At 37.1% G+C, this 22,516-nt stretch overlaps 1 protein-coding gene across 1 annotated transcript in view; it reads left to right on the top strand.

Annotated features, from left to right (window-relative positions):
• ANKRD13C (ankyrin repeat domain 13C) overlaps positions 1–22,516 on the top strand; it is a 164,419-nt gene that overhangs the window by 58,363 nt on the left and 83,540 nt on the right. The window contains exons 3-5 of the mRNA XM_007948319.2: positions 11,529–11,633; positions 18,944–19,029; positions 19,309–19,354. Of these exons, the coding sequence (XP_007946510.1) occupies positions 11,529–11,633; positions 18,944–19,029; positions 19,309–19,354 (237 nt within the window). The remainder of the gene's footprint in view (positions 1–11,528; positions 11,634–18,943; positions 19,030–19,308; positions 19,355–22,516) is intronic.

Raw genomic sequence — 22,516 nt, 5'->3', positions numbered from 1 at the left:
TGCCCAACCTTCCTTCCGAGGAGTGGCTGATGGGTTTGAACCGCCAGCCTTCTAGTTAGCAGTCAAGTGCCTTAGCCACTATGCTACCAGGTTATTCCTAGATGGAATCAAGTCTCAGGTATCTAGTTATTTTGGACAGTGAGGATTCTAGATAGATGACTAGTAACTTTTTGAGTGCTAGATTTTAAATTTTCAAACATACACTCCTAAATTTGTTTTCCAAAGATGAGTTAGAGATTTAATTTTCTTATTTTTAACAGCTTTATTTTGTGTTGTGGTAAAGTATATATACAACAAATTCTATTTGGACTAAATGATTCAGTGACATTAATTACATTCACCATGTTGTGCAACTATCCATTGCCACTATCTTATTTCCAAAAGTTTTTCAGTGTCCCAAACCCCTTAAAAAATAACTTCCTGTATCCTCCTCCCTTCTGTCCCCTGGTATCCTCTAAGAAATTTGATGTCTATGCCTTTTCTAGGTATTTCATATAAATGGGATCATATAATATTTATCCTTTTGTATTTGACTTTTTTTACTTAGCATAATGTTTTCAAGTATTTATTCCTATTGTAGCATGTCATTTCTCTTTATGTCCATTGCATGGATGTAGTGAGAAGCCCTAGTGGTACAGTAGTTAAAGTGCTTGGCTGTTAACCAAAAGGTTGGTGATTTGAACCCACCAGCTGCTCTGTGGGAGAAAGATGTGGCAGTCTGCTTCTGTAAAGATTTATAGCCTTGGACACCTCTATGGAGCAGTTCTACTCAGTCCTATAGGGTCACTATGAGTTGGAGTTGACTGGATGGCAGTAGTTTTTTTTTTTTTTTTTAAATTGTGATTTAGGTGAAGATTTACGAGCAAATTCACTTTCCATGCTCTTTTCACATACACTTTGTCTCATGACATTGACCACAGTTACCACAATGCAACAGCTCCCCTTCCAGTTCCTCCCCATAGTTACCTCTTACCTGTGTCCATCCCTCCATGAACTCCTGCTCCCTGAGCTATCTCCCTGTGCATAAGCAGCCCTTCTTTGTCCCATGATTGTTCTCTCCAAGGAGAGTATCTACTTGAGGTAAATGTTCAACTCATATGCCTGTCTTTTGTTTGGCTGGAAACCACAGGTGTGAATTCAATTCCAGACCTGAAGGGCAGTTTGGGGCCATAGTCTCAGTGGTTCCACCAGGCTCTATCAGACCAGCAAACCCAGTCCTCCTCCACCCCCCTTTTTTTTTTCCCTCCAAATGATTTTGCGTTTTGTTCCACATTGTTCTCCATCTCTATCAAGGATCTCCTACATAGATCCCCTTCCAAGGGGATGACAGTGGTAGCCAGGCACCATCTAGTTCTTCTGGTTTCATAGTCGTATAGGCTGCAGATCGGATGTTGTACCAGTCGCTAGGACTAATTGTTTCCATGCGTTTTTGGTTTTCTTCATTCTTCTTTGCTCTGGGTGAGGAGAGACCCATCGTGGCATCTAGATGGCAGCTTGCTAGCTTTTAAGATCCCCGTCTCTACTCACCAAAGTAGGAGGTGGAACAGTGTTTTGTATAGTATGTTATGGCAATTGAGCTTGATGTCCCCTGCGCCTATGATCCCAAGCCCGCAAGTTCAACTACTCAATCCCTCTGGGTAGCTGGCTGTGACCAAGCATTGACCACAACCTTGCCCCTTGTCAGCTCTACTGTACACCTGGAAATTCTGCTCATTCACATAAACTTATAGGACCATTGTCTGCCAACCCTATATATGTTCTTGGAAACACTCCCCATTTCATAGACATACCTAATCGTTCAGCCTGTCTGCCTGTCTATCTACCCATATACCTGTGTTTGTGGATGGCAGTAGGTTTGCTTTTTGGTATGGATATTATAGATTTTGTTTATTGTGAGTAATGCTGTTATGAACTTGGATATACAAGTGTCTGTTTCAGTCCTTGCTTTAGGTCTTTTGGGTATATATACCCAGGTGTAGAATTACTGGATTATGTGGTAATTCTGTTTTTAACTTGAGGAACTGCTAAACTCTTTTCCATGGTGACTGCACCATTTTACATTTTCACCAGCAATTCACAAGGGGTCCAGTTTGTCATAATCTTGCCCATTCTCACTGTTTTCTGTTTCTCTGATATAGCCATCCTAGTGAGTAAGAAGTGGTATCTTACTGAGATTTTGACTTGTTTTTCCCTAAGATGTTGTAGAAAGGAGCCCTAATGACATAGTGGTTAAGTGCTCAGCTGCTAATTGAAAGGTCACTGGTTTCAACCCACCAGTTGCTGCACAGGAGAAAAATGTGACATTCTGCTTCGGTAAAGATTGGAAACCTTGGAAACCTTGTAGGGCAGTTCTGCTTTGTCCTGTGTCATTAGGAGTTGGAATCGACTCAATGGCAGTGGGTTTTGGTAAGGACTAATGATGAGGATCTTTTCATGTCTTTATTGGTCATCTGTATATAGAGATGACATTAGACAAATGTCTGTCCAAATCCTTGCCCATTTTTAAATTTGTTTGTCTTTGTATTTAGTTGTAGGACGGCTTTATATATTCTAGATATTAAAGCCATAGCAGATAGATACACCAAAAAAAAAAAGAAAGAAAAACTAAACTCACTGCTGTCAAGTTGGTCCTGACTCATAGCAACCCCTCCTTGGGTTTCCGAGGTATTATCTCTACAGGAGTAGATTTCCCAATCTTCCTTCCGAGGAGTGGCTGGTGGGTTTGAACTGCCAGCCTTCTGGTTAGCAGTCAAATGCCTTAGACACTATGCCACCATAGCACTTGCAGATAGATATAGGGTTCCCAAATATTTTTTTCCTGTTTTGTAAGTTGTCTCTTTACTTTCTTGATAAAGTCCTTTGATGTACTCCTGCATTTTTTAAATAGGCTAGTGAATTTATGTTAACATTTTTCTTTCTGATAATGTGAAAGTATTATCATTAGCATCTCTTATTGTTGTATGCTGTAATGTAATTATATAAACATCTGATCTGAATGTATATTGATTCCAGGGGTGCCACTAGAACTTGATTAGGTTGAAAAACCAAGTTCTTTTACTACTTTGGTTTTTCAGTTCATATGCTTAGATTAATCATATGATCTAAAGAATAATATAATTGTTAATTTTAATTCTTTATAGTTAACTGGTGACTCAAATCTTTATTTATTGTAAGTGTTCTAATTATGCCCTTTTTTTTTCTTTTTTTCAAGAAACAGACTTACTCAAGTAACTTCTAAGTAAAGAGAGGGTCATTAAGGGGCTGCATATTATAGAAACTCAGGAAATGGAGATTAGCAAAAACCGAAAAAAAGCAAATAAACCACTGTCGAGTCAGATCTGACTCATAGCAACACCTCTTTGGGTTTCTGAGGCAGTATCACTATGGAAGTACATCGCCTAACCTTCCTTCCAAGGCGTGGCTGGTGGGTTTGAACCACCAGCCTTCTGGTTAGTAGTCAAATGCCTTAGGCACTACTCCACCAGAGCTCCCGGAGATTAGCCAGACCTGAGAAAAGGCAGACGGTTTTGGGGATCAGCCATTCTTTTCTCTCCTCAATGTGTCTATTATGTTTTACGTATCTGTAATATTCTTGCCTTTCTTGACTGACTTTCTCTTGTTACTGAAATTGAGCATGACCTGAAATAACTCGGCAAGGTCATGAATAATCTTATATTTTACTTTTGTGAATTTAGCTTTGGCTAGGCTTCTTTGAATTGGAAGTTTGGTATAAGAGAAGGAATCAGGACTATAGAGAAGTATTTTTAGTTGAGAAGAAAGATGGGTGGGGTAAGCTGTGATAGTCATCTCTAGTATAGCTACCTTGGAGTTATAACTTGTTGTTGTTGTTGTTGGTGTTGTTGAGTCATCTGCGACTCATAGTGACCCTATATACAGCAGAATGAAACACGGCCCAGTCCTGTGCCAGTTCCATGATCCTGCTAAACCTGAACCCATCGTTGTAGCCACTGTGTCAATCCATCTTGTTGAGGGCCTTCCCCTCTTTTCGTTGACCTTCCACTTTACCAAGCATGATATCCTTCTTCAGGGAGTCGTCTCTTCTTACAACATTACCAAAGTAGGTGAGACAAAGTCTGGCCATTCTCGCTTCCAAGGAGCATTCTGGCTGCACTTCTTCCAGGACACATTTGTTAGTTTTTTTAGCAGTCCTTGGTACTTTTCAGCATTCTTCACCAACACCACAACTCAAAAGCATTAACTCTCTTTCCATCTTCCTTATTCATTGAAGGAGCTCTGGTGGCATAGTGCCTAAGACATTTGACTGCTAACCAGAAGGCTGGTGGTTCAAACCCACCAGCCACTCCTCGGAAGGAAGATTGGGCAGTCGACTTCTGTAGTAATACTGCCTTGGAAACCCAAGGAGTGGTTGTTATGAGTGAGTTTGATTTTTGTTATTCATTGTCCAGCTCTCACATGCATATGAGGCGATTGAAAATACCATGGCTTGTGTCAGGCACACCTTAGTCCTCAAGGAGACATCTTTGCTCTTCAGCATTTGAAAGAGGTCTTTTTCAGCTGATTTGCCCAGTGCTCTAGTTGTCTGATATCTTGACTGCTGCTTCCATTGGTATTGATTTTAGAACCAAGTAATATGAAGTCTTTGACAACTTCAGTCTTCTCTCCATATATTGTAATGCTGCTTATTGGTCCAGTTGTGAGGATTTTTATTTTCTTTGTATTGAGATGTAATCCATACTGCATAATGTAGTCTTCATTCTTCATCAGTAAATGTATCAAGTCATCCTCAGTTTCAGCAAGCAAGGTTGTATCGTCAGTGTATCACAGATTGTTAATAATTCTTCCTCCAATCCTGATGCCACGTTCTTCTTCATATAGTCTAACTGCTCAGATTATTTGCTCAGCATACAGATTAAATAAGTATAGTGTGAAAGGATAGAACCCTGACACACTCCCTTCTTGATTTAAACCATGCAGTATCTGCTTGTTCTGTTTGAATGACAGCTTCCTGGTTTATGTACAGGTTCCTTATGAGTACAGTTAAGTGTTCTTGAATTCCTGTTCTTCTCAGTGTTATCCATAATTTGTTACGATCCACACAATCAAATGCTTTTGCATAGTCAATAAAATACAAGTAAACATCTTTCTGGTATTGTTTGCTTTGAGCCAAGGTTCATCTGACATCAGCAATGATATCCCTTGTGCCCGTTCCCTTCTGAATCCAACTTGTATTTCTGGTAGTTCTCTGTCATTATACTGTTGCAACTGTTTTTGCATTATCCTTAGTAAGATTTTACTTGCACGCAATATTAATGATATTGTTTGATAATGTCTGCATTCTGTGGGATCACCTTTCTTTGGAATGGTACGAATATGAATCTCTTCCAGTCAGTTGACCAGGTAGCTGTCTTCTAAATCTCTTGACATAAGTGAATGAGTGCCTCTTGCTTGGCATCCATTTGTTTAAACATCTCAATTGGGTATCCCACCTGGGATTCCTGGAGCCTTGTTTGTCACCACTTCCTTCAGTGCAGCTTCGAGTTCTTCCTTCAGTACCATTGGTTCTTGATCATATGCCACCTCCTGAAATGGATGAACATCGACCATTTCTTTTTGGTACAGTGACTCTGTATATTCCTTCCATCTTCTTTTGATGTTTCCTGCATCATTCAATATTTTGCCCATAGAACCTTTCAGTATTGCTTGAGGCTTAAATTTTTTCTTCAGTTCTTTTAGCTTGAGAAATGCTGAGGGTGTTCCTCCCTTTTGGTTTTCTAATTCCAGGTCATTATAATAATAATTGACTTTATATAAATTATTTAATACAATAATTATTTATTACAGTACAATAATTAATTATAATTTATTACATTGTAAGAATTGATTTTGTCTTCTTGAGTTGCTCTTTGAAATCTTCTGTTCAGCTCTTTTATCTTGTCATTTCTTCCATTTACTTTAGCTACTCTCCATTCAAGGGCAAGTTTCAGAGTCTCTTCTGACACCCATTTTGGTCTTTTCTTCCTTTCCTGTTTTTTTTTTTTGTGTGTGTGTGTGTGATTTGGGTGAAAATTTACTGAACAAATTCACTTTCCTTACAGCAGTTCACATACACTTTGTCTAATGACATTGACCACAATTTACCACAATGCAACAGCTCCCCTCCCACTTCCTCCCAATAGTTACCTCTTCCCTATGTCCATCCCTCCATGCACTCCTGCCCCCTGAGCTGTCTCCCTGTGCATAAGCAGCCCTTCTTTCTCCCATGATTGTTCATTCCAAAGAGTGTATATAACTCAGGTAAATTGTTCAACTCATGCCTGTCTTTTGTTTGGCCAGAAGCCATGGGTGTGGGTTCAATTCCAGACCTGAAGGGCAGCTAGGGGCCATAGTCTCAGTAATTCCACCAAGCTCTATCAGACCAGCAAACCTGGTCCCCCTGCTTTTATTTTCTCCAAATGATTTTGAATTTTTTTCCACATTGTTCTCCCTCTCTATCCAGGATCTCCTACATAGATCCCTTTCCAAGTGGTTGACAGTGGTAGCCGGGCACCATCTATTTCTCCTGGTCTCATAGTCTTAAAGGCTTCAGATCTGATGGTGTATCAGTTGCTAGGATTCATTGTTTCCATGAATTTTTGGTTTTCTTCATTCTTCTTTGCTGTGGACGAGGAGAGACCCATCATTGCATCTAGATGTCAGCTTGCAAGCTTTTAAAATCCCAGTCTGTACTTGCCAAGGTAGGAGGTAGAACAATGTTTTGTGTAGTTTGTTATGCCAGTTGAGCTTGATGTCCCCTGCAACTATGGTCCCAAGCCCGCAGGTTCAACTACTCTGTCCCTCCGGGTAGCTGGCTGTGACCAAGCAGTGACTACAACCTTGTCCCTTGTCAGTTCTATATACACCTGGGAATTCAGATCATACAAATAAACTTATAGGACCATTGTCTGCCAACTCTATACATGGTCTTGGGTACACTCCCCGCTTCATAGACATACCTACTAGTTCAGCCTGTCCACCCATCCATCCACCCATTTTTACCTTCACTGACAGTGCAGCACTGTATGCGCAAAAGGGTTCATCCTTATTGTCTGTACCTCCTGTGTACCTCTTTATGTCTTTCTCTTCCTCAGTGCCACCATATTGATCATTCACATTTGGTACACTGCCCTTCTCTTCACCCAAATCAATACTTATCTCTATATGTCTAACAGTGTTCCCTCACCTCCCTCCCACCCCTGGTAATCAACAAAGAAAATTTCCTTCCATAAATAAAACCTTCCTTGACTTTTACAATAACAGACTAATACAATATTTGTCCTTTTGTGATTGACATTATTTCAGCATAATGTCCTCCAAGTTTATCCACATTTTGTGGTGTTTTGCAGATTCTGCATTCATTAGATTCAGGTTAACATTTCTGGAAAGAATACTTTCTAGGAGATGTTATGAACTTTATATTGCATCTCGTTAGAGAATACATAATGTCAGGCTATCCTGCTATTAATTGTGCTGAATTTGATCCCTTGTTTAAGGTGATGATCTGCAGATACTTCTACTGTAAAGGAACATTTTTTTCCTTTTTAAAATAATTTTTTTTAACTTTTTATTGTGATTTACGTTAAAGTTTACAGAGCAAATCAATTTTCCATTCAATAATTTACCTACATTTTGTTTCATGCCATTGATTGCAGTCCCTTCAGTGTAACAGCACTCTTCCCACTTCCTCTCTTTGTTTCTCATTTCCATTCCCCCTTCTCTCCTAACCCTTCCTTCCTTCTGAACTTTGTCCTTGGGCAAATGCTACCTTTTTGATCTCAAATGGTTGGTTTTTCTAAGAAGTGTGTACCTCCCTTGTGTTATTATTTACCTTGTAGACCTGTCTATTGTTTGGCTGAAAAATTGAACATGTGGGGTGGGTTCGTTGCTAGTCTGAACGGTGACTAAGGGCCATAGTCTTGGGAGTTCCACCAGTCTCTATCTGACCAGTAGGCTTGGTCTGTTGTATGATTCTGTGCTTTGTTTCATATTCTTCTCCCACTCTATGCAGGACCTTCTGTTGTGATCCTGATCAGACCAATCAGTAGTGGTAGTTGGGTACCATCAAATTCTGATCTCAGGGTCCTAGAGGCTGAGGTTCACATGGTCCATTAGTCCTTTGGACTAATTGTTTCCATGTGTCAGATTTTTTTTACTCTTCTTTGCTCCGGCTGGGGAGACCAATTGTTTTACCTTAGATAGCCACTCACAAGCTTTTAAGACCCCAGTTGTTACTTACCAAAGTAGGAGATAGAGTATTTTTCTTTGTGAACGGTGTTCCAGTTAACCTTGGTCCTGAGCCCCCAGTTCCAGTGACTCACTCCCTTAATGTTTTTGGTTATGACTAAGAAGTTTTCGTAACTTTGCCCCATGTATACTCTACTGTACTCATGGATATATTTGTAGCATATGTAAATACATATTTAGAAATACCCTGTTAAACCTATATTTATTTGTGGGTATATTTTCATTTTCTTTCCTATGCCCATTCAGCTTGAATGGCTGTCTATGTATCCATTCATTGTTATTACTCATTATTATTATTATCATTGTAGGATTGTATATAACAGTATTTACCTCTGTTGCCTTTAATTCTTGTGCTCCTCCTAATGTCATCTTTCCCTTTGATAATTTTGTCCTGACCTCCCCCTTATTACATATAACCTTCTCCTTCACCCAAATTAATGTGCATCTGGTAGCATACTGCCTAAGGCATTTGACTGCTAATCAGAAAGCTGGCGGTTCAAACCCACCAGCTACTCCTCTGAAGGAAGACTGGGCTATCTACTTCCATAGAGACACTGCTTTGGAAACCCAAGGAGGGGGTCACTATGAGTCGGAATGGACTTGATGGCAGTTGAGTTTGATTTTTTTTTTGGACCTTCTAGTTAGTGATTTATATTCTCTTTCCCCTCCCACTCCTGGTAACCATCAAAGAATGTTTTTGTGTGAAACCCTTTTCTTGACTTTTTATATACAATGTTTAACCTTTTGTGATTGACTCATTTCATTCTCCATAATGTCCTTCAGGTTCATCCATGTTGAGAAGTGTATCGTGGATTTATCGTTATTTTTTAGCATTGTGTAGTAGTATTCTGTTGTTTGTATGTGCCATAGTTTGTTTATCCATTCATCCGTTGTTAAGCATTTAGGATGTTTCCCTCTTTTTGTTATTGTGAATAGTACTGTGATGAACATGGGTGTGCAAATATCTATTTGTGTCACGGCTTTTTTTTTTCTAGGCTATAATACTTAGTAGTGGGATTACTGGATCATATGGTATTTCTATTTTCAGCTTTTTAAGAAAGCATCATACTGTTTCCACAGTGGTGGTTTTTTACAGTCCCACCAGCAGTGTATGAAGGTTTTCGTCTCTCCAAACTCTTCCTAGCATTTGTTGTTTTCTTTTAGTTAACTAATTTTGAAGTGGTACTTTGGTACCAAGCAAATATCCTATTTTCTGGTAAATAGCCTTGTATTTACTGGTTTTGACATTTATTGATGACCTTTGTCTCAATCAGTTACTATATTGAGTGTTGTATCATGAAGTGATACTATTCCTTCTACATTTGGTAGTTGGTATTCTTTTGTAAAGAAGAACTCACATTCCTTCCCACCTTTAATTTTTTGTTTCTAATGTCATTATGAGGTTTTTTTTTTTTTCCCCCAGTGTGTTATGGCTGTTTAGACATTATTTTTTCTGATGCCCAATTTCCCAAATTTGCCAGTGGCTGACCATGCAAGCTGGCTCCTTTGTGCTTTTGATTTGACCCTATTTTTTAAAAATGGCTACATATTACTCCTGTGGTGTTAGTTGCACCATAATTTTGTCTGCCATCTCCCTATGATCAAATTTACTTTGTTTCTAGTCTATTTGTCACTACAAAATTGCAATAAACATTCTTGTTCTTCTATTCTCATATGCTACTAGCAGACTTAAACATCTCTGTGAAGTTTCTATTTATTTTACATTAATAAAGATTACTGCTAGTATAGATACTCCTTTATTCCTTCTTTCACTAGGAATAGTGACACTAGTGACTAGGAATATTACCCTGTCATAACACCCTTACTTCCTTCAGAGTACTTACGTTATCTAAATTTCTCTTTTTTATTTATTCGTTTACTTACTGTCTTCCAACATAGGGTGTTAAATAGATTGACTCAATGGCAACTGCTTATGTTGCAGAGTAGAACTGCTCCATAGGATTTTCTTGGCTGTAATCTTTATGGAAGTAGATTGCCAGGCCTTTCTTTTGTGACACTGCTGGGCGGTTTAAACCAACAACCTTCTAATTAGTTGTTGTTGTTGTTATGTGCCGTCAAGTCGGACCTGGTCATGGCGACCCCTCCTTGGGTTTCCGAGGCTGTACCACTACGGAAGTAGATTGCCCCATCTTCCTTCCGAGGAGTGGCTGGTGGGTTTGAACCACCGGCCTTCTGGTTAGCAGTCAAGTGCCTTAGCTCTTTGTACCTCCCAGGGACCCTTAAACTCTGTGATAGCGAGATCTTATCTTTCTTGTATCCAGCACCTGGCATTTAGATATTGTACATAATAAATACCAAAAACTGAAACCAAACCCACTGCTACTGAGTTGATTCCAACTCATAGCAACCCTATAGGACAAAGTAGAACCGCCTCATAGGGTTTCCAAGGCTGTAAATCTTTTTGTAAGCAGACTGCCTCATCTTTCTCCTGCAGAGCGGCTGATGGGTTTGAACTGCTGAACCTTTTGGTTAGCAGCTGAATGCTTTAACCACACCACCAGAGCTCCTTAAATAATAAATAGTGCTTGGTAAATATTTGCTGAATGATTAACTTCGTGAATGAATGGATCTTAAAGTTTCTGTAAGCCTCAGTTTAAAGTATTTTTGTCTTTTAATACATTATTTATTTATTTTTAAGGTTTCTTCAACTATAGAAGGGACTACTTGTTAGACTTCTTTTGATTACTTGAAGATTGCCTGGATTTATCCTTGTAATACAATCAGATCTTTGCTCTTTTTTTGGTATTTCTCTGAACTAAAATAGTTATAAAATTTGAAAAATAAGGGTTTATGGAAATGATACTACTGATCATTTTCTTTTTCATTTTGAAAACACATTTTTAAATGCATGTATGACATTACAGAGATACTGGTGCTCTTTCTGATATATTTAGATAGTAGATATTTTGGTGTAAATTACTCTTTAGGTAATTGGGTTTTCTTTCAGAATATGGGAACTTCTTCCAGTTACTCTTTGGATTAATTATTAGGGGAATAAAGATACTTTCTTTGAAGATAGATACAATTTATTTTTAGGTAGTAGAGTGGATACTTCTTGAATCTAGGGATCAGAAATATCCTGGTTTAGATACATAGGAATTTTTAAAGTTAAACTTAATTCTGTAATTAGTACAGTGTTTCATAGATTTATTTATATTAATTTTGTTTTTTGAATTAGTACATGATTTTTATATTTAAAGATTCCAAAATTTGATATTTGATATTATTATCACTTTCTGTTGCAGAATGTGCCCATTTGCTTCTGGCTCACAATGCTCCAGTAAAAGTGAAAAATGCTCAGGGATGGAGTCCTTTGGCGGAAGCCATCAGCTATGGAGATAGGCAAATGAGTAAGCACTGTTAATGTTGTTAATATGTATTCTCAAAATATGAAGTGATGCATTTGAAATATTTTTCATTTAGTATAACTTTTCATACTGTAAACCTTTGAAGTTATTCATAAACTTATATATTAATTATTCATGACTTAGGAACTTGAACACAAAAATAATTGAGAAAGTAAGGAAGTATGTTTAGAAGTAATGTTGTTTCTTATTTTTTCTCTTTTCAAAGCAGTCTGTCCTATGAATATTCTTGTTGTTGTTGTTCTTAGATTTTTTAAAATCCATCCAAAATAAATTTGATACTTTATTCATTTGTGGTGACTGCTTAATTATTTGGAACATTAATTGGAACAGAAAATAGTTCCAGTGTGTTATAACAGATATCTCTTTAACTTCTGGCTATAGGTTTTATTGGTAGCGTAGTGCCTAAAGCACTTGACTGCTAAACAGAAGGCTGGCGGTTCAAATCCACCAGCCACTCTTCGGAAGGAAGGTTGGGCAATCTACTTCCGTAGTGATACTGCCTTGGAAACCCAAGGAGGGGTTGCTATGAGTCGGGTCCGACTTGACGGCACATAACAACAACAACAACAACAACAACAACATAGGTTTTACTGGAATTGAGGAACAAATCTCTCTTGTTATAGTTTAAAATCAGTCACATACTTCTTCATAATGTCTGGCATCCTCATTTACTCTACTCTCCTTCCCCCTAATTTTTTTTAACTTCACATGCAGGTCTTTTTTTGCTAAGCACATCTTAATAGCTGAAAGATTTTTAAAAATCTTATATACGGATCTGAATATTATTAATATTGTCTTTCTGGTATTACTATTTTACCTGTTTAAGGTTTGAGGCTAAAACTGATCAATTAAATATAGCCTTGTAGAAAGACAATAAAAAAATCTTGGCTGTTTTATTAAAAAATACATGGCATGGAACATACCCTGGATGTTTCAGAGTTTCTCTCTGATTACTTTGATCCAAAGTTTTGAGTTCTTACAGACTATTTCTTATGTTTTAGTTTATGCGTAATATACATGTTATACTTTTGTGGATTTTCTGCATATCTTTGATAACTTAATGGTGAAGATTAATATTAAATATTAAGATTTAACATGAGATAAACTTACGATTTTTTGAACAACTTTTTGGTTTAGTATGAATATATATATATGTATATTTTATTTGTGGAAATTTAGGGAGCAAGGTGGAGAGGAAATCGATGGACTCCTGGGTTTCTGAACTACTGTAAAACTTGTGACTTACAAGCATTCTTTTATTTACTGAATATTTACTAAGTCTTTCATTTAAGACATGTATGTATAGGAAGATGTGGAGAATAAAGGCACAGTCTCCGTGTTTTAGGAATTCATAATCTATTAGAAAGGCCAATGAACAGTTTTCATGGAATGCTAGTTAAAGGATATTTCATAATACATTGTAATGTAAAAGATTGAAGTCCCTAAGTCTGGCCTTAAAGTGACTTTCCTGTATTGAATGATATCTTAGAAAGTATTTACTGCCATTGAATCGATTCTGACTGATAACGACCCCCTCTGGGTTTCCAAGGTGGTAAATGTTTATGGAAATAGATTGCCCAGTCTTTTTTTCTGTGGAGTGGCTGGTGGATTTGAACCACTAACCTTCTGGTTAGCAGTCAAATGCCTTGGGCACTATGTCACCAGAGCACCTTCATTATCAATTATATATCCATAATTATTTAATGTTTATGTTTTAATTAATTTCCAGCACATGAAAAAAAACTGTTTTACATTAATTTAAAAGATATGATGCACATTTTATGATACATATTTAGAAATACAGTGTAAATGTAGTTATAATGATGTTAAACATATATCTATAGGAAAGTGAAACCAAACCCACTGCTCTCAAGTTGATTACAGATTTACATACAACTGTAAAGAACAAAGTAGAACTGCCTCTATAGGGTTTCCAAGGCTTTAAATTTTTACAAAACTGGAATGCCTCATCTCTCTCCTGTGGATTCAATCTGCAGACCTTTTGGTTGGCAGCCAAATACTTTTTGTCACTATGTCACTGGAGCTCCTAACATATATCTATACTTTGAAATTATTTTAAATGACTATGATTTAAGTTTTTGATTATTTACCTTATGTTATGTTAAAATTTTTCTGGACATAGAAAATTACAGAAATTGAAAAATTGGAGATAATCTAGTATTAAAAATTACTAGTGAAAACTTTGTGATCTATTTGTCTTTTTTTATCTTATTTCTGACAATTTCATTAGGGTACATACAGTATATAGAACAGTGAGATAATACTGAACTACTCATCAGACACTATTTGGGATTATTTCACTTTAAAATTAATAAAATTTCAAGATTAAATTGCTTTTCTACCTTACAGTAGTTGCCTAGTAGACAGTGATCAGCTCAGGCCAGTATCAGGGAGAGAGATATGGATATAACCAAGAAGCCTTTCTCTAACATCACAAGTGGTCCTACACAGCTCCTTTTTTTTTTTTTTTTTTTAATTTACTCAGAGACCTAGCTGTATTTGGTTCTGCAGGAGTTGCTCGTAGTTTGTACAGATTTATGTTTTGATAGTTGTGGGAATTCTGTCAACCTCTATTATTTTTGTGTCATATCAAAGATTGGTTATGAAGGAAAAAGTCGTTTTTTTGGCTTGTCAGGAATTGGCAGTCATCTCCATTTGGGTTCCAGTTTTTTCTGGGAAAAGCCTTTTTTCAACATATGGAACAGTTTTTTTTCTGTCAATAAATTTTCAAAATAGTCTACTTTCTTTTTTAAAAAAAAATTGGTGTGATTTAGTTGAAAGTTTACAGAACAAATTCATTTTCCATACAGCAGTTCATACACATTTTGTCTTATGACTTTGACTGCATCTCCACAATGTAACAGGTCTCTTCCCAGTTCCTCCTTGTAGTTATTCCTTCCCTATGCATTTCTTCCCTCTGAGCTATCTCCTACTGCAAATCCTGCCCATCTGATCTCCCATGAATGATTGTCCTAAGGAATGTATCTGCCTGGTGTAAGTGTTCACCCAATATGCCTTTCTATTATTTGGCTGGACGCCATGGAAGTGAGTTCATTTCCAGGCTTGAAGGGTAACTAGGGGCCATGGGCTCTGGGGTTTCACTAGGGTATATCAGACCAGTAAGCCTAGTCCTGTTTATGATTTAGAGTTTTGTTACACATTGTTCTACCACTCTATTCAGGATCTCTTACACTCATCCCTTTCAAAGTGGTTGTCTGTGGTAGCTGGGCACCATCTAGTTCTACTGGTATCATGGTCATATAGGCTGAGGTTCACATGGTTCACTAGTCCCTTGGCCTGATTGTTTCCATGTGCCTTTGGTTTTCTTCAGTATTCTTTGCTCTGGATGAGGAAAGACCAATTGCTGTATCTAGATGGCAAAATGGTCTACTCTAATCCTTTGCAGTACTCACCTTATTTAAGATTAGTTATTTAATATCTTTTCCCTACTCTTCATGCCAATATTATAAGCTTTTTGAGAACTAAAGGCATGTATGTGTTGTCTTTTATCTCTGGCTCTTATAGTGGCTGGCACATTTTTTGTTTGTGTAGCACAGTGGTAGCATAGTGGCTAAGGCACTTGCCTGCTAACCAGATGGCTGGCAGTTCAAACCCACCAGCCACTCCTCAGAAGGAAGGTTGGGCAATCCTACTTCTGTAGTGATACTGCCTTGGAAACCCAAGGAGGGGTCGCTGTGAGTCGGATTTGACTCGACAGCACATAACAACAACAGCACATTAATAAAGAAATTAATAAAAATTACAAAGAACAATGGAGACTTCTAATCAATAATCAATTTTTTTCTTAAAAAAGTATTAGAATGTTCACTTACAACAACTCTCTGGAGTTGTTTGAAACTTGGATTTCACAGACAGAAAAATTTTTTTTTCAGGATTGATGTAAGATATCCATCTTTCTCATTTTAACATGTAAGAATGTAAAAGTAAGTATTTTGTTCTGTAATTATTTCAAACAAAAATAAAAAGTAGTAGGAATAGTCTTTAAATAGAAAATCAGTAGTTTATAAATTGAAAGAAAAAAATCCATAGTTCTGTATTTTTCTTAATTTCCTTTATATTCAGGGGAAACCTTAAACAATTTAACACTGAAATGTAGGCTAATATTTGGGAACTATTGATCTAGGTCACAAAGTTAGTAGATAGAATAACTGAGAGTAGGTCCCAAGTTTCCTGACTTTTAGGTCTCAGTTTCTTCTACTATTAAAAAATACCTTTAGTAATTTAGACATTGCTCTTTGAGTTTTGGCTAATACTTTAAAATCCGGTGGCATAATGCTTAAGGCATTTGACTGCTAACCAGGAGGCTGGCGGTTCAAACCCACCAGCCACTCCTTGGAAGGAAGGTTGGGCAACCTACTTCTGTAGTGATGCTGCCTTGGAAACCCAAGGAGTGGTCACTATGAGTTGGATCCGACTTAACGGCAGTGAGTTTTTAGTGACACCTGGTGGCATAGTGCCTAAGGCACTTGACTGCTAACCAGAAGTTTGGCGGCTCAAACTCCCAGCCACTCCTTGGAAGGAAGATTGGGCGATGTACTTTTGTAGTGATACCGCCTTGGAAACCCGAGGAGGGGTCGTTATGTGTCAGAGACAACTCGATGGCACATAACAACAACAAACAACATAGTTAAAAGTTGGGATATTGTTGTTAGGTGCTGTTGATTTGATTTTGATGCATAGCAGCCCTATATGCAACAGAACAAAGCACTGCCTGATTCTGCACTATCCTCACAATTGTTGCCATACTGGAACCTATTGTTGCAGCCACTTTATCAGTCCATCTCATTGAGGGTCTTCTCCTTTTTTCTTGACCCTGTCTTTTACCGTGCATGATATCCTCCAGGAATTGGTCCCTTTTGACAGCATGACCAAAGTACATGAGGCAAAGTCTTGCCATTCTTGCATCTAAGGAGAAGCTGTACTTCATGCAAGATGGATTTGCACATACTTCAAGTAGTTCATGGTACATTCAGTATTTTTCACTAGCACCACAGCTCATATACATCAGTTCTTCTGTGGTCTTCTTTATTCATTATCCAGCTTTCACATGCATGTGAGGTGAAGGAAAATACCATGGCTTGGGTTAGGCATATCTTAGTCTTCAAAATTATGTCTTTGTTCTTTAACACAAGTCTTTCGCAGCATATTTGCCTATGCAATCCATCTTTGATTTCTTGACTTCTGCTTCTGTGGACATTGATTGTGGATCCAAGTAAAATGAGATTGTTGACAACTTATTCTTTTCTCCATTTCTTGAGATGTTGCTCATTGGTACAGTTGTGAGGATTCTTGTTTTCTTTATATTGAGGTGTAATCCATACTATACTCTTTGATCTTATCAATAAGTTCTTCAAGTCTTACTCACTTTCAGCAAGCAAGGTTGTGTCGTGTGCATATCACAGATTTTTAATGAGTCTTCCTCCAATCCTGATGATGTGTTCTTCATGTAGGTCAGCTTCTGGGATTATTTGCTCAGCCTATAGATTGAATAAGTGTGGTGAAAGGATGCAACCCTGATGTGCACCCTTTCTGAATTTGAACCATACAGTGTTCTCTTGATGCTCGTGAGCACAGTTAGTGTTCCAGAATTCCCGTACTTTGCAGTGTTATCCACAATTTGTTATGATCTGCACAGTCAAATGCCTTTTCACAGTCATGTAAAACACAGGTAAACATTTTTCTAGTATTCTTTGCTTTCAGTCAGGACCCATCTGACATCAGCAATGATGTCCCTCATTCTGTGTCCTCTTCTGATTCTGTCTTGAATTTCTGGTGGTTCCTTGTCAAGACACTGCTTTAACCATTTTTGTATTCTCTTCAGAAAAATTTAACTTATGTGTGATATTGTTTGATAATTTCTGTATTCTGTTGGTTCACTTTTCTTTGGAATGGGTACAAATATGAATGCTGAGTGTGTTCTTCCCCTTTGATTTTCTAACTCCAGGTCTTCGTACATTTCATTATAATACTTTACTTTGTCTTCACAAACTGTTCTTTGAAATCTTCTGTTCAGCCCTTCTACTTCATCATTTCTTCCATTCGCTTTAGCTACTCTCTATGCAAGAGCAAGTTTCAAAGTGACGGTCTCTTCCCTTCCTTTATTTTTAATGACTTTTTGCTTAGATCAGAATAGATTCTACTATTTTTCATTTTCTTTTTTGGACTTTTTCTAATTTGGCCTGTGTATGAAAAATAGTCTGGTCCAAACAGTCATTACCATCTTTTTCATTTTATTTTCAACTTTCACTTGTGTATTTCACATGCGACTTGAAGTGGGCTATAAGAATGACAATCTAATATAGTAAAAATAATGATGAAAAGAACTTAGAAGGTATGTACATGTACATATATGTGTGTATGTGAAAAATATGTCAGGACCAGGAAGAAGTCAGCATGTATCAATGTATATACTTTTCTTTTTCTTCACCAAATGTTTTTCCATATTCTGTCTTTTGTTCGGCTTATTTTCACTCAAATCTGGTATTTTCCCCTGGTTTGATTAATGCTAGGGATTAATTGCTTGATTCTTGATAGCCAATTTTAGATCTTTACACTAATAGATAAAAACTGTATTTACTTAATTGCAGGCCCAATTATAAACACTTTATATTTAGTCTTTACAAAAACTCTGTAGATTTTACATTATTATTACTGGACAAACAAAAAAGAAACCCAAGCATAGGGAAGTTAAGTAACTTGTCCATGCTTACCCATAGCTAATAAGTAGTAGTAGCAAAGCTGGAGTAGTACAAAAGCAGGCAGTGTTCTAAAGCTCAAGCTCTTATGTATTGAGAAAATACTATAGAAGGCCTCAGGTTCTCTTAGAAATTCTTTTGATGATAGAAAGTAGGATTCATTTTTGTATTTTTTTATACTGTGTTGGTAGAATATGAGTGTATAATCTTGAGTGTAAAATGAACAGGTGTGCCTGGTAACAATAGCAGAAAAGTGATATCCAGTGGGATATCACTATCTCATACTCTTCTTGAGAAAAATGTTACATCATTGGACTGAGATTAGAAGATATTGGCACGATCATTTAAATCCTTACTGGTAATTAAACACTAGAAAAAGGGGTATGAATATAAGTTGACGTGTGATATCTCTTCTTAAAATTCCTTGAGGATCATATCAGTTTTACTAAATAACTAATTGATTTACCATATTTCTTTATATATGTATGACAAGCTTATGATGCTTTTTACCATGGTGAAAATGACTTTAATTTTTTTTTTCCATTTACACTTTAGTCACTGCACTTTTAAGGAAGCTTAAGCAGCAATCCAGGGAAAGTGTTGAAGAAAAACGACCTCGATTATTAAAAGCCCTGAAAGAGGTAGGCTATGCTCTTTTGTTGACTTTTAATCTAAAGAATAATTGTAAGTTTATGCATTTTTTAATATAGTTCTAAATTCTCGCTCTGTGCTATTGTAAGGTTTTAAAGAATAACTGTATCATTATTCTTTTATTTGTAAAACTCCAAATTTATTTTATTATTTCCTACCCTGTTTATAGACCATTGATAATAACATATTTTTAAAAAGAAAAATAATAAGCAGATATAAGAACTGTTAACTAAAGTACATTTAGTAATTATTCATATTTTATTTCTCAGCTAGGTGACTTTTATCTAGAACTTCACTGGGATTTTCAAAGCTGGGGTAAGAATGTGCTATGTTTTACTATAAAATACATATTTATGCAGAAATACAAGTGTAAAAATAACTATTATGTATAAATACTAGCATTACACATTTGACACTTGAATGCAATAATTTTAAAATCCTATACTAATAATTATCCCAACCTGATTAGTGACACTCAGAATTCTTAAGGTTGAAAACTGCTTTTGTTTTAAGACTTTTTAAAACATTTTTTTAACAAAACAGTTTAAAAAGATAATATGACATTTTTAGAAGTAAGAATAATTATGGGATTATTGAGTTACTAAATTGAAAGAAGTTTGAAATATGGTTTTTAGAGCCCTGAATGTGAAAATTGACACTATATGATTATATTTATTTTATAATCTTTCGATCATTTTTGCAGCATATTAGTTTTCATTGCAAAATACATACATCTGACCACGTTTTGTGTGTGCGTGTGTGTGTGTGTGTGCGCGTGAGGGGATGTGGGGCCACATTGGCTGGTTCTTCTCTCTCTTGGACTAGAAACATGAGCTAACACACACTTCTTAATTTTTTTTTTTTTTTTTTTGCTAGGTTACCAATCTCACAACCCTATAGTACAGAGTAGAAGTGCCTCATAGGGTTTATTTTAATTCTTTTTTTGTTTGTTTTTATTGTGATTTAGATGAAAGTTTATGGAGCAAATTCATTTTCCATACAGGAGTTCATACACATTATGCTTCATGAAACTGACCATAATCCCCATAGTGTAACAGCTCTCTTCCTACCTCCTCCCTATAGTTACCTCTTCTCTGTGTCCTTTACTATGCATTCCTGCCTCCTGACCTATCCTCTGTGCTAATACTACCCTTATGTTCTATGATTGATCATTCGAAGGAGTATATATCTATGTAGTATAAACATTCATCCTATATGGCTGTCTATTCCAAATTTTGTTTTTAAAGATTTTTTTATTTAATATAATCCATAAAGATTTGAATATAGTGAGCTTACTTGTGCTTTTAAAAACATCAGAATTAATTTTTTTTATGATGTAAAATGTTGAATGCTCTGTGATATTCATCCCCAAAATAATCATAAAAACAAATCAGGTATTGACCACCATATGAAGTATATTTCGTTTTATGTAAGTTTTGTATGTTATATAATATGTGGAGCTCTGGTAGCATAGTGGCTAAAGCACTTGACTGCTAACCAGAAGGCTGGCGGTTCAAACCTGCCAGCCACTCCTCGGAAGGAAGGTTGGGGCAATCCTACTTCGTAGTGATACTGCCTCGGAAACCCAAGGAGGGGTCGCTATGAGTCGGGGCCGACTCGATGGCCCATAACAACAACAACAACAACAACAACTTCCATAGCTGGGTTGGTTTCTGGGTTATATCATCATGTGTATGAATGGTCAGTTGTTGTTGGCTGTTGTTGCTTCTCTGTCCAAAGGGCACCCTTTAGCATCTCTTGAAAGTTGGTCTGGTTTTGACAAATTCCCTTAATTTCTGCTTCTCTGAAAATGTCCTAATTTCACCATCATATTTGAGGAACAGTTTTGCTGGGTACATAATTCTTGGTTGGAAATTTTTCTCTTTCAGTGTTTTATATATACCATCCCATTGTCTTCTCGCTTGCATGGTTTCTCTTGAGAAATCCAAGCTTAGTCTTACTGGTTGCTCCTTGTAGGTAACTTTTTGTTTTTCCTGTGCTGCTCTCATGATTCTTTCTTTGTCTTTGGTTTTGGAAGTTTCGTGATGGTATGTCTGGGTGATTTTCTTTTGGGGTCTCTGCTGTTTGGGGTTCGTTGGACTTCCTGAATGGATATATTCTCATCTTTCATCATACCAGGAAAATTCTCTCCCAACAAATCTTTGACAATTTTCTCTGTGGTTTTATTTGTCTCTTCCTGTTCTTGAATTACAATGACATGTAGTTTATTCCTTTTCGTGGTATCCCACATGAACCTTAGGCTTTCTTCATTTTGTTTTGCTCTTTTTTTCTGATTTATCCTTTCCCAAAGAAGTGTTCAGGTATTTGCCTTCAATCTCCCTAATTCTGTTTTCCCTTGATTTAATTCTGCTCCTTTGCCTATTCAATGTCTTATCTATTTTTGAAAATTTAATATTAATCTTCTGGATTTCTGTGTGTAGATTTTGTATCATTTCTAATTTTTCATTTATTTTGTCATTTTGTTCTTGTATTGTCTTTCAGAATTGTTCTTGGGTTTTCTCTGTGTTTTCCTTGATCTGCCTCTCAAATCATTGAAGATACCTAAATATAATTCTTTTGAATTCCTTATCAGGGAGTTTCAATGCTACGTCTTCCTCAGGGGTGTGTTTTGGGTCTATATTCTGGTCCCTTGTTTCTCCTGATTTATCTTGCTGCTTTATGTGGACTGTGATGCTCTGTTGTCACTGAGGCATTGTGGCATTGTGACGTTTTTGTGTTTATATTTAATTGGTGATTGTGTGTAGGAGTGACTTGCCCACGACTTTTGTTTTCTTCGTATGTTATCTACACAAGCAGGGTACTGTGCTGTGCTCCTCTGTTTGCTAGTGGGCAGCACTTACACACTCACCAGCTATCTCCTTTCCTGTTGTCAGCCTCTCGTATGTCCCTGCCAGCCTTGGAAAAGAGAGCCTATTCTTAGGTCGCAGGAATCCGAATGAGAATGCTATCACTTTAAAATCCAAAATGGTTGTCACTTATAAAGATTCACAAGTCTGTGCCTTGGTCACTTTAAATATCCAACATGGCCACCGCTTGTAAACATTCAAAATGGCTGTGCCCTTGGTCACTTTAAATATCCAAAATATCTGCCACATGTAAATAATCAAAATGGCTGTGCCCTCCAGACAACGGAAAGTCAACAGCTCAGGTTGTCTCTTACCTTGCTGTTTCCCTTCCTAATCGTAGGCCACTAGCTCAGTCATCCGTGCAGTCCTTGGTGACCAGGGCTAATCTTTAGGTCAATTCTCAGGTTGGTAGCATAGTGCCTAAGGCACTTGACTGCTAACCAGAAGGCTGGTGGTTCAAACTCACCAGCCACTCCTCGAAAGGAAGGTTGGGCAATCTACTTCCTTAGTGATGTTGTTGTTGTTGTTGTTATGTGCCGTCGAGTCGGCCCCGACTCATAGCGACCCCTCCTTGGGTTTCCGAGGCAGTATCACTACGGAAGTAGGATTG

The sequence above is a fragment of the Orycteropus afer genome, unplaced genomic scaffold, assembly GCF_000298275.1.
Source record: "Orycteropus afer afer isolate SDZICR_OR568_19922 unplaced genomic scaffold, OryAfe1.0 scaffold00213, whole genome shotgun sequence".
Taxonomy (NCBI): Eukaryota; Metazoa; Chordata; class Mammalia; order Tubulidentata; family Orycteropodidae; genus Orycteropus; species Orycteropus afer.
This window is presented reverse-complemented; position numbering and strand designations above follow the sequence as displayed.